The sequence below is a fragment of the Antedon bifida genome, chromosome 3, assembly GCF_963402885.1.
Source record: "Antedon bifida chromosome 3, ecAntBifi1.1, whole genome shotgun sequence".
NCBI classification, from domain to species: Eukaryota; Metazoa; Echinodermata; class Crinoidea; order Comatulida; family Antedonidae; genus Antedon; species Antedon bifida.
In genome coordinates, this window is record NC_136228.1 from 21657706 (window position 1) to 21671711 (window position 14006).

The window sequence follows — 14006 nt, forward strand, 5'->3', positions numbered from 1 at the left end:
ACCACCAGCTATGAGTTAAAAGAACATGTACAAGTAATAATATTAGTGGTGAGAGAGTATTTGGATTACTGACCATTACAGCTCCGAACTCCGAAACAGTTTGAGTTGTGTGGAAAGTAAGATAGTGATGCAATAAGACGTTGGAATGGCTTTCAAAAAAATCAGATTTAAGGAAGATTACTTTCAAAGGCCAGAATGCTTGTTTGCGAAACAAACAAATTGATGCAGAAAGAACACAAACCTTAGCAGAAGATAAGAAGCAGCACATAGATGACAATCACAAAGGCATGGTGGAAAAAGCTGATAGAGCTAGGCTGTTAAATGAAAACATACTAAACGACTTGATGCAGTATGGAGAGCTGCGGCAGGACAAGCATGAATTCCAATTTGGAGGTGCTAGGAACGAAGAAGAAACAAGAGTTGCTTTAGTGAGAACTATTCAAAGGTCACATGTATTATAGATTGCACAGAAATCTTTGTCCAGCGTACAAAGGACTTATGCAGCGTGCACAAACCTATTCCAATACAAAGCATACTTACATACTTATTTAAAAAAAATTGACATGACCTCACTTCATCTCAGTATACAGTATAATATTTTTTTAAAGTAATTGCTATTAATGATTTCATTTCAACCAGGAAAAATAAAGTTTCAGGCACTTGTCAAATCATGATAATAGTTGAAGTTGCGTAATCATGTGCCATTGAAAAGGCGCGCAAAGTTACTTGGTTACGTATGTTTACTTTGCGTATGCTGCTCCTTCACAACCTTACTTTTCGGGTTTTGATTAACACGGTTTATTGTATCTATAAGTATAAAATATGCTCTGTTGTAAGAAGGACTCGACCAGCGTTGTCTACGTGGTAAGTTAAATCAAATTATTTAGTTCCAGTTCATATACTACTATTTAAGTTTGATAATTAACTGTAATTTGTCGTTTGAAAAGTTTGATTCTTAGCCTCGATCCACACATGGGCCCGGCGCATATTGGAGAAATGGAGGGCGCTGTCACACTGATCGGACGTGCATGATAAATCGGTTAAACATGCCTTTTTAAATCGGCTTATGTTCACATTTAGTAACCATCCAAGAAATTCGACAGTATCGATCAATGTAGAGATGATATACAGAGATGAATTGAGAAGAACACGAACAGGCAGCAAGGTGGCAAACGAGAGACTTACAACATTGTGGAACGAGTACCGCGAGGGGCAACGTAGTGTACATACGTTCGCTAATGTTGGGCTCCAACTCAAGACATGGGCAGGCTGGACCTGGATGATCACACCGCAAAACGTGATAAGGAGCGATACGAAAGGTCACAAAAAAGAACTGAAAAAAAAAAGAAATGTATTGCTGTGGAAGTTTTGTTAGATCTCCAATTAGGTGAGGCTAATATGGAAGATGTTTCTCCTGTAGAAAACATATGTGTCTGTGTTGACATATCAACACCAAACTCTACTATGTGTTGTGCTGACATAGATGTCTTACAGGCCCATTCACAGGCCTTGTTACAGGAGTCGCCAATAACAGAGTTAACTTTTAAAAATGACAATGAGCGAACTCATTTCTACACAGGGTTGCCTTCATTTGCAGTATTGATGTTGGTTTTTGAACTAGTTAAAAAAAGATTCCCGAGTAGAACATCAGTAAGTCGATTCCAGCAGTTACTAATTGTACTGTTCAAACTTAGACTGAACCTTAGAAATCAGGACATTGCGTACCGATTTCATATAAGTGACTCAACAGTGTCGAGTTTTTAATACGGGACTGGATGCCATGTCTATGCTCAACAAGAGCTTATTGTATGGCCAGAAAGGGAGGTGTTGTGGAAAACCATGCCAATGCAATTTCGAATTGCATTGGAGTCGAAGGTAGCAGTAATAATTGACTGTTTTGAGGTTTTTTGCGAGCGGCCCTCAAGTCTTGAAGCGAGGGCACAACTGTTTTTCAGCTACAAGCACCACAATACAGTAAAGTTTTTAATTGGCTGCACTCCATGCAGGTAAATTTCATATTTGTCTGCAGCATGGGGAGGCAGAGGTACAGATAAGACCATAACATTGACGTCAGATTTTTTTGATTATCTGCTACCTGGGGATGTCATCCTTGCCGACCGAGGTTTTGACATAAAAGATGATGCTGGGTTTTATGGTTGCGAAGCAAAGATTCCTGCTTTTAAGAAGGGAAAACAACAGCTGTCTGCTCTTGAGGTGGAAACCATAAGAAAAATTGCTCATTTACGAATTCATGTGGAGAGGGTCATCGGTGGTGTCCGTCAAAAGTACTCAATTTTAAGTTCAACATTACCAATTGAGTACATGACAACAGACAGTACAGCTCAGGATACGAAAGCATCAGCGCCTCTGCATCATACAGCTTGCTCATAACAGGTGGAAACTTTTCCTCAACCTCTACTGGAACAAATGCCTCACAGTATTTAGGCAAAGTACTCAGGACTACAGATTTTGGTGCAATCAGTGCCAGCTGCTCGACAAGGAATGCAAGCCCTGGGTCATTCATGACATGGAAAGCCGTTGTGCGTGTTTCCACTGATGTTGTAGTAGTTGAAACTGGTGGATCTGGGGTGCCCTCATCAATCGACTCATCTAGTTTTCTTTTTTTGGCCTTTGCTGATGAAACGTCAATTGAAGCCACTGGTTTTGCCACCACATACTTTCGGTTTGGTTCCATCCAATAAGCTTTACTCACTGCAGATAACCCAAGGTGATAACGGTTTCTTAGAAACCGACTGTGAGTGCAACACCTTGAAAAATGAAAAACAATAGTCAATAAAATAATATTAACAACAAATAATATTATTCCTTTACAGACATTATAAAAGATTGCATTGTGTTTATTAATTATACAGTACTATTAATAATTGTTTATTTCAATTAGTCGGTTTCCTGCTTATCAGTAATTAACCATGCTTATCCATCCATGGTCCGGATATAAATTAAAATAACTTCATGGTTGTACCATAAAATAATGGTTTTACATACATAAAAAAGGGCATAGGCTTTTCTCCAAAAAAGGTTATAACTTAATAAAATTATTAAATAAATAAGTAGTAGAATTGTATCCCTTCTATCTAGCTAGGCCCAGTCTTACACAAGGCATAGGCTGTAGGCTACTACTGCTAATAATTACTAGCCTCCTCCTAGTTACTAACTAGGAGGAGGCGGAAGACCTACTACAACAAAGTAAATTCAATATTACTTACATCTCCTCTAACAACTTTAAAATCTGGTCTGTGTGGGGGACAAAAAATGCCCATATCCGACAGAAATCCATTAGCAAATTGATTGTAAGCCTCTGTAGATTTGTAGGCTTGAAAATTTTCAGCTGTGTATGGGCTTGGCGTAGCGATTAAGTATGCCATGATATCCATCGCTGTGAGGTCCGGCAGACTGTCGATTTCGTGCGAAAATTCATCTTTATCAATCAAATATGGGTCTTTTCCAATACCTGATATTTTCTGAAGATATCTTCGACGTTCAGTTGTAGATAAATTATCAGTTATTGTTGATAAAACAATGTTTGGCAACGACGAACTAGCGGTGCCGACTGCCATTGTCTATACGTAAACACACAGTAAACACACTGACCACGCTGTACTAAAGAATATATATCACAAGAATGAGTATTCCGCGATTTTTGCATGAGAAATTTGTAACAGAGAGCTCCAGTGAGTGATGCCCGCCCTCATAAGGGCGGATGTATACATACTAAATAAGACTTGATTTAATAGATATTATACATGTCACATTAAATAGAATTATGATAATAGTTTTTGCAATTGTAAACTATTTTATAATACATATTTATTAACAAACTAGTGTACATTCACTTTTACAGACAATTATTTACTAACATGCTAAATTAGTTCACAAAAAAAGCCCAACACAGCAACACCAAAAATCAACGTCACCCAGCATGGCCTATTCTTTACCATTGCCACGTACTACTCTACGCCCGGTAAATTAAGTATTGTTTTTATGATATAAATTAGTATAAAATACATGTTATTAATAGGATACAATGTTAAATTTCATTAACATTTATTTGTTTGACCAGAAACATGTTAAATATAGGAATATTATTAAACTATCCTTCGTGAAAACGCGTAAACACCTACACGCCCGGTCACGCTATCGTAGCGCCCGGTTGATGAAGCGAACTGTTTATACGGCAGTTTTTACTAAATAAATTGCATGAAACGAACAATTAAATATCCAAACAGCATTTAACATGATGTTGGCATGTAGTTGATAACATTTTTTATCATGAAAATACTACCGGTGGTCCAGCCTTTGATTAGTGAAACTGTCACAAAAAGTTGTATACATCCCAGATACATCCACACTTATGGCGGCGCCCTACCACATGGACAATATTACTGTTACAGGGAAAATCGCGGAATACTCATTCTTGTGATATATATTCTTTGGCTGTACTCAGAGTTTGCTTGTCTACCAGAAGCAACTCGAGTGGAAAATCATTGACCCGTGACATTTTGTAGTCACCCTATAGTACTATAGACTATATTTATATGCTAGAATCAGATAACCTAGATAGAGTCACGTAGCCTACGTCAGTACAGTATAAAAAAAGTTAAAATTCAATTTACCAGTCAGTATTTTGTAATCTATTTTGCTTCTCCCTCAAATCCTCAGTTTCCATATTTTCTTCCTCATCTCCATTTGCTAAAGGCTCAAATTGATTTACAGACTGCATGCGCGAAACTGAGATGACGTCATGGTCATTTTCACGCTTCGGTGAATATCGGCAGTGGGTGGGGCATAGAATAATATTTTAAATTCTATTTTTTTAACATTTTTGTCAAACATACACAAAAAATAAAAGCACCCATTTTGTTAAGAATATTAATTATTATGTAATTTTAATATCAGAAACTCAAAATCATATACTCAACTCAAGTTCATCTTTAAGGCATCCTGTAATTGCCGATTTTTCGCTGTTGGATGTGGTTGAAATAAAATAACCCATTTTCAAGCGCACAATTTTTAAAGTTTGATGTGCAAGTGTGTCATTATTTTACATTCCTAATTTATCAAAAATGAAAGAAATACATCATAAAAAGTATAAAGAACGATAATCAAGTGCAAAAGGTATTTCTAAGCTGCGTACGGTCAAAGTGCGCAAAAGCGAGTGCGCAGCGCAAATTTTTTTGAAAAATATGAAATGCTTAAAAATGACAATGTCCAGAAATTGTAGACTAGCCTAGAAAGTTGATTAGAAATTGATTAGAAAATCGGTTAAGCAATGTACCCCTATTAATGGAATAAGCCACGGAGGTCACCATCTAAACAATGCATACAATATATAAACAATGCAAGCAAGCTTGGCGTTCCATACTAAATTCATCCCGGTCAGGTCTAGCCTAGGCCCTACATCTGTAAAGATAGTGTGGGCTTCCTATGCCCCGTTGATCCTTGGACCTTCATACCTGAAACTCTGACCACAAACTAAAGCAACATCCAGGCGTAATTCTTGTAATGTACACGTGAGCCTCTTCCAATTCGTCATGTTCCAGGGTACGCGGTGCGTGATTGGGAATAGGCCTAGACTTCTTGTTTGATGTGTTGTTGTGGACGACTCAAACACAATTGCCGCCCGCCGTGGTGTGGTGGTCAAATGCAGCAGCTGAGCCCGCGTGTGTGTGTTGTTGTGTGGTGGTGGTGGTGCGGTACCCACGTATGTTCGCTCGCTATGCAAAAGCCTGAAATTCGATACTTCCTGGTTACGTCACTCATCAATAGAGGGCGTAAACATACCTTCGTAGTTTCGTTACTTGGCAACGATAAACAAACAATCGCGCCGACGAAAAAGACAATTAAAAGTCGTATAACTACGGTAAGAATTCATAATTTTATTTTTTTTAAATATATGTTTACTTTTAATATAATAATACATACTTAGTGAAATTTTCAAAATTTTTAGTGAGCAAAAACAATTATAAAAAACGATTTTAGTATAGGCATATCAAATTACCAAAAGTATCATTATAAAAACATTAATTAATATACAAGGCATATAATTTCTGTAATAATTAAATTTTCAGAGTTTTTTGTCATTATTCAATTCTAAGATACTATTTATTTATTATCAAATAAAACTTAAAATGCACTCTTGATGTTGAGCCTATTCTAATTTTTTTTTAATTTCAGGTCGATGTAGAAGACTATTTCCTGTACTTTAACAAAATAATACTAGTAATATATTAATATTAGTATAGGCCTCACTGTGTAAAACGTCATTCTTTTATTAAAATTGAATATGGAAAAGCATGTTATAAATCTAAATTACTTGTGTCGTATATGTGGGAACAGGCTAAAACCTTATGCCTCCAGACAAGGAGCCAAGGAAATCAGGCAGTTTGCTTGTTCCAACTTTCAACCACAATTTTCAACTGCTTTAAACATCAACATTTTGCAAGATATTGATGGTGTTCACCCCAAGTATTTCTGTCTGCTGTGCATGGGATATTTGCAAAAAAACAAACCATGCAATGTAACCCAGTGGCAACCCCATCATAGAACAGGCGACTGTAGTACATGTGCCCAATTTGAGACACAGAAAAGTGGCGGTAGACCGAAGAAGAAGAAAAGAGGTTTAGCAACTGAAAGCTATAAAATAAAACATGCAACTACCGTTGCAGTGGAAACACATTTTAAAAACTTAAAGCCTCCGTTTCTTCAGCCAATTTCTGGCTCCTTTCATGCTTCAAGTTCACTTGATAATTTTAAATGTGGTATTTGTAAACTTGTTTCGTCTTTTCCTGTGGTTACATCTTGCCATCACGTTATGTGCAAGTCCTGCATTCAACCGTTGTATATGGATTGTGATACTGTCCAATGTTCTGTATGTAATGTACCTGTGCATTTTTCATGTATTAACGATGTTCTGTCAATCTTTGCTGAATGTTATCTGTCTGTTCCTGTTGTATGTAAAAGATGTCGTACTGTAGTGAAATGTAAATGTATCAGTGACCATGTATGCCTGCCAGACCACTGTTATCTATCATCGCCAACTAACGTAACATCAACGCCAGGACTCCTCGTGATCAATTACAACAAACGAACCAAATAGATGACATATTAAACCATCCACTTGGTACTCCAGTAACGCCACTGATGGAGGAAGTTGGTCTACACATCCTAAAAGCAAAATTGAAACAGTCGAACAACAACACAACTGAGTTTAGTGTTAAAGGAAAGGTACTTTTTTAATGGTTATTACTGTATAATCAAATTGTTAATTATTACAAAAAACTTAAAACTTAAATTCAATAAAAACTAACAAGTTTACTTAATTTTATTACTAAAAATAACACCAACTATAGAAATGTATTACCTTTTTTCAAAAACCAGAAACTAAAAACAATGGCGATGCCGATACCACGAAAAAGCTCATCTGATGCAGGCTGGAGAACTGTTCACAACAGAAGTAAATTCATCGATGATGTACGGTCGGCAGTAAGTGGAGGAGATTCAGAAGCTCAAAGAGTTGATGAGTTTTCTCAATTTAAAAGTCCGATACGTCTTCCAACTGGTGATTTGCTATCTTTAAAAACAAATCTTGGCCTAACATGGAAAAAAAACAGAGAACTGAAATGGTAAATAACAAATCAACATTCTGCAGTATCTGAATCGAACACCCTCAACATTATAGTTTTTAATATTTTATTTTTTTTTTAAAGCTGGCTAAAAAAATATGGTGTCAGCACAGAATGCGAGGCAAAAATGAGGCACCAAAAAAACATCATCATTAACGACAACATCATTTCTGAATACGTCCCTATGGCACATTCCTGCAATGACACAGGGGATACAATCATCCAAAAAACTGCATGTGTTTCTGTTGCAAGTCTCAACAAAAAAATCTGCCAGCAATATGATGAACTAGAAAAGTAGGTTTTTTATTTGCTTTCATTAACAGATTTAATTTAATTACTGAATTTTAAAAAATGAATCAAATAAATATCAATACCTTTTACAGATTAAATCTTCTAACATGGCACGATGGCCACATCCCATCAGATGAGATGTGGGTAAAGATCGGAGGGGACAAGGGTGGTGGAAATTTCAAGCAGATGCTTCAGCTTTGCCATGTACCACGCCCCAATGCCCAAAATAATACAATCATCATCAATTGCTTTGAGGCCACCGATTCCAGTTTTAATTTAAGAACTGGCCTCAAGGATATCTTGCCTCAACTCGAAGAGCTGCAAAATTCCACATTAAGGTAAATATACCATTTATCTGTAAAATTAAAATATTGCACAAAATTGTACAAATATATTTGTGTAAATTAAGACAAATTATTAACTGGCTTCATTTTCTTAATAGGGGAAAACAAGTCAAAGTGTTCGTATTCGGTGACTACGAGTATTTGGCTCGTATATATGGCCTAACGGGTGCAAACGGTAAACAAACAATATATGTATTACAGGTACAGTACTGCAATTATTAGCAATTAATAAATGATGGATATTTGAAAGCAAATGTGTATTAAATTTTGTTTTAAAGGACGACATTACTGCTTGTGGTGCCATGTAACCAAAAAACACAAATCCCAACTCCCAAGGACATTGGACACTCTGAAGAAAGACTTGGACAGGTTCAGAGAGGCTGGTGGTAATATTTCAAAAGCAAAGAACTACAATAATGTAATTGCCCGCCCTTTGATACAAGTTCCCATTGACCATGTAGGTATTAAAACATTATTTTCTAAAAGCTTGCATGACTCTTAAATTTCATAAAACAAGGTAATTATTTTGCTCCCACACTTTTTTAAATAGGTATGTCCTCCTGGCTTACATATAAGCCTAGGCTTATATTTAAAAAACTTCAACAGTCTGGAGTCAGCTTGCCAGCAACTGGACGACATCATTTTAAAGTCTACTGATAGTGCATTGCTTCAAAACAGTCTCGAAACTCCTACCAATATCCCCACATTCTTAAAGCACGTTGCCATGTCAAATCAAATCAAAGACCTAGAAAACAAGGCAGAAGACATACGCAATGGAATAGACCAACTTAAAGATTACTTAAGTGTCTTTATGCTATTGGGTGACACCAGTGGAACAACTGAGAGTATAATTAGCGAGATTCAAAGCCAAGAGGCACAAGAGGCACAAGTTGTAAGTTTAAATCAGACAATTAGAAAACATTTCTATACAGGTGGCATTTTTCCTTAGAATTATTTTATTTTCTAACAATATATTTATTGGTTTTAGAGAGCTGAAGCAGTCCATATTTCTAAAGACTTACCTGAAGTGAGAAAAGGGCCTTTGGTGGCAAAACTTGATGATGTGCTGAAATCCTTCAGGGTTAACAGACAGGCATATCACGGCAAATCGTTTGTCGGTAACCATATTCATAAGTGCTGCAAGGTATTTCATTTATGTTATATAATTATAGTAATGTCATTGTCATTTGACTTTTATACTATACTATTCATTTTATCATTGAATTATTTACTTTCAGCCTGAAAATATCAAAACACTTATGACAAAAATATGCAAGACTGCAATAGAACTCAGCCCAGAAATTAAAGAGAATGTTGTCAGTGTCACAACAAAATATGGAAGATTATTTAATTTGTTTGGGAACTGCCACAGGCAATACAATTGTGCCTCATTTTTCACAGAGGAGATGATATTGAAGCTTGGTAAAATCAATACTTATTATTTTTCTACTAAAATCTCAACTTCAGCTGCTCCACTAAATTCTTCGATGAGTTTCTTTCAGCACCAACAATATTTTTGTAAATATATTGAGTTAAATTTGCCTGGATGTCTGGCCTGTCTCTCTAGCCTATCTGTCTGGCCTGTATCTCTAGCCTGTCTGTCTGTCTAGCCTGATAGCCTGTCTGTCTAACCTGTCTAGCCTGTCTGTCTAACCTGTCTAGCCTGTCTAACCTGTCTAGCCTGTCTGTCTGTCTAGCCTGTCTATCTAGCCTGTCTGTCTATCTAGCCTGTCTGTCTATCTAGCCTGTCTGTCTATCTAGCCTGTCTGTCTATCTATTACATTTTTTTTTTTGTCTCTGAAGAATCAGACATTGAAGATTATGTGCAGTTCTTTCGGAAACACTTTCAAGAAACAGAGCCTCCCAAGATGCACATTCTGGAAGAACATGTGTCTGAATGGATAAGAAGATGGAAGTTCGGATTGGGATTCCATGGAGAGCAGGGAGGGGAGAGCATGCACGCTCAGCTTAACACCCTCAAGTCCAACATCCGTGGATTCAACGATGACCTTGGTATTCTGACCAGTGCAATGAAGGAACATTGGGTGAAGACATCGCCATCCATGTTGGCAGCCAAACCCTAAAGAAAAAAAAAAAAAAACTCAAACCAAACAAACTTTTCTTTTTTTTTTTTTTTTTTTTTTTTTTTTTTTTTACCATATTTAATGAGGGTGATCCATCCAGCAATTGCTGATCATTAGGGACCCTCAGAGGTTCACAATACAAACATATACACAAGATGCTCTACATAAACAAAGTCTTATTACAAGTCTTTGGGAGTGGAGTTGTAATTTGGTCCTTAGAAAAAATCCTGACATGTGACGGGACTTGAACCCAGGACCCTTGGAGTGGCAGCCAAGCATCATAACCACCAAGCCACAACTCCACTTCAGGGCTACCTCAAACCAAACAGCCCTTTTCAGGGCTACCACAAACCGCAAACAATCTCAAACCAAACAGCCCTTTTCAGGGCTACCCAAAAACCGAAAGAGATTGTTAAGCAATAGTGTGTATTTATTATGTGTTCACAACAATGCAATGTACTAGTACTACTACTACTGAACAAATGCAATTCAACCACTTACACAATAGATATAATTCGACAATAGCTGCTAAATCCTAGTACTATACCTAGGCAACCCTCACTGCAGCCTCTTTATTAACATCACTAAAATAAAGGTAAGTGTCTGTGGCAACAAATATTCCTCTTGAGGTGATGTTTTCGTGAATGATTGTATTGGTTTGGAACTGAATCGGTTGACGGGTTGTCACTAGGGTAGTTAGTACTAGTAGTAGAAGATATAAGAAATTTTATTTGGTCCACTAGAAAATAGAAAGGATACTGTTTGTTCAACACCACAACCATCTGTTTAACATTATAGCAAATTATATATTGTTCCCTGAAACACAACCAAATTATTTTATTTACATACAATACATAAAACAATTTTAAACGAAAATAATAATAAGCAAAATAAATTACATTTATAAAATTACCTTTCTACAAAATGGTACAGTCCAAAGTTGCTTTTTAACCGAAGCTACGCATGCGCGTTAGTGCCGCATGGAACGTACCATTTAAAATAGGGTTAGTAATAAAACCAATTTAATTTAAAAAATCAAATAAATGAAAAAAATAAAATTTAGAAGATCCGAAATGCATAAATTATCATTAAATACTTATTTGACACATTTTGGAAAGTAGAAATGTTCAATATTATATGAATTTCTACTATTTTTCTTCATAAAATGTAATTATTTACTCAAATTATTTTCCAGCATGGGCGATATCGTCGACCATGAGTCGACCATGTGGCTTCAATTTCAAATAGTTGTTGACTATAAATTCAACAATTCAACGTAAACATTTATTTTCTTTCTTTCAATCAATAATAAAACAAATGAATAAGGTATTAAAAAAGTAAGTACGAGTTTCAAATAATACATTTCATGAATATAATATATAAACACGACAGGCAAATAAAGCGGATCAACCTGAGTTTTCGGCATGTATTGAATATAGGACTATTCCATTATTATTTATAGGGGTGTTAGTCAATATGTTGGGTTGGGTGTGTCAGGCTTGTTGAGGCTTCTATTGTTTGTGTCATTGTGCCAATTGTTTTGTATTTCACTGTGTTTGAGAAAAACAAACAAAAAACTGCTGCTGTAGTTAGCCTATAGCTTTTATTATGTGTCTGTAAATTATATCGTATTTTACACTATATAGGCCCTAACATGTTTTTTTAATCAACAGTTAAATCAAGTAGCCTCTACAAATAACAAGAAAAGATCAAGAAAAAGATTCATATACATACATTTTAATCGTATTTAATTTATGTTTTAATTTATATAAAATATCCAATTTATATTTTAATTTATATAAATACATCCATGTTTGTTTTTTTCTCAACAGTTGAATCAAATAGCCTCTACAAACAACAAGAAAAAAATCGATAGATCGAAAAATACATTCTTCAAACTTTATTCAAATATAAGGCACAAGAACTTTAACATTATTTAATAAGGCACAAGGAACATATACTATTTTAACTTACTTAATCTGTTTAATTTATATTATGCCATATCTTTCTCGCCACATAAATTCGTCAAGGTATTCCGGTAACCATTCCCATTTACACCCATTCTTTTTAACTTTAATTTTTCACGATTCCAGTAGGATTCTATGTTTTGAGTGTGGACTCCTGTTATTGGATCAACAAAATTCTTACTGTGGTTTACTGTTAAGTGTCCATCTACCACATCCAGGTCCTGTACTCTGGAATAAACCTTCCATTTATTTGATGGTCATTTTAATATAAGGCATATTTTGATGATTGTAACATCCACATTAATTATTTAATGATCAAGCATAGATGGTAGGTCTAATTTTAATAGATTGGTTTTTTAAAGATTTTCGATTGATTGTAAATATCAATATCAATTACTTAAATATTTTATATTGAAATAGGTGATAAACAAATTTTAATAGAAGACGTACTTTGAAGATTGAAAACATCTATGTAATATACTGTAGGCAGAGATTTATAAAAAATGTTGTTTATTTAAAAAAAAGAAACGTTACAGAGAATCCCAGATCAAGTTCAGATACAATGAACATTGTAGGGAACATACTGTAAGAACATGACAGAAACAAGATATTTAGACAAGTAGAAAAAGAAACATTATAATTGAGTTTGTTATTGTTATAAGTTATTGAAATAAGATTATTGGCATGTATTTATTTTGTCTGTATGGTATTTATATTTTTGTAATATTTTGTTTGGTTGGAATTCACTGAATCTTTTACAGTAATTTATTAATAACAGTACCTGTGATTTTACATTACCATTGACCATTGAAATTGACAGTAATTTTAATGTAGATTTACAGTTATTTATCAACATTACTCTTGATTCTACATTATGGTAGACCACTTCCTTTGAAATCAACAGTAATTTTACTGTAGTTTTACAGTAATTTATTTATGGCCGGTACCCGTGATTTTACGTTATTGATGACAAACAGACTTTCAGATTAACAGTAATATACTGTAGTAATTTATTAGAAACAGTACCTGTGATTTTACGTTATAGTTGACATCCGACTTTCAAGTTAACAGTAATTTACTGTAGTTTTAGAGTAATTTATTTTCAACAGTACCTGTGATTCTACATTACGGTAGACAACCGACTTTATGACCAACAATTTACTGTAGTTTTACAGTAATTTATTTTCAACAGTACCTGTAATTCTACATTACGGTAAATTACTGGCGTCCAGATTGCCAGTAATTTACCGTTTTTTTATAAGAATTTTTTTAACAGTGTAGGCCCTATATATCTTGTACTGGGGAAGGGTTAGTGTGTGTTGCATGAGAGAAAGCTCTGCAATTTTATTTCTGACTATTTTAGTTTTTGTGTCAGGATCAGCTGGAGAGAGAACCTCACAAACATATTGCTAACTCATTGAGTTGAACCAAACATGACACTACTAAATAACACTTAAAACTGGGTCGATGAAATAAAACATATACAGGTATACCTTAAATTAAATATGTTACACAATGTATGTTTTGCTTAATCTTATGCCTTTAGTGTACTGAATTTTTTAAAGTCATAAACGGTTGAGAAAAAAACAAACATGGATGTATTTATATATATTGTTTTTCTAGCTGTTTTACTTTATCGTTTTGATTTAGCTTTTCGTTTTTTTTTTGTATCTCTAT

General features: G+C 35.0%; 2 protein-coding genes across 2 annotated transcripts; both read left to right on the plus strand.

Moving 5' to 3' along the window:
* Positions 1–1260: 1260 nt before the first annotated feature.
* LOC144838221 (uncharacterized) lies at positions 1261–2391 on the plus strand. The gene is given in 1 exon segment (XM_078693574.1): positions 1261–2391. A coding segment is annotated over 1 exon segment (1131 nt).
* A 5436-nt stretch (positions 2392–7827) lies between these two features.
* Positions 7828–10362, plus strand: LOC144838222 (uncharacterized). Its single transcript, XM_078693575.1, has 8 exons — positions 7828–7937; positions 8027–8272; positions 8377–8453; positions 8557–8735; positions 8829–9170; positions 9267–9422; positions 9517–9700; positions 10082–10362. The coding sequence occupies exons 1-8, from the start codon at positions 7828–7830 to the stop codon at positions 10360–10362; spliced, it is 1575 nt and encodes a 524-aa protein (XP_078549701.1).
* Positions 10363–14006: the final 3644 nt, after the last annotated feature.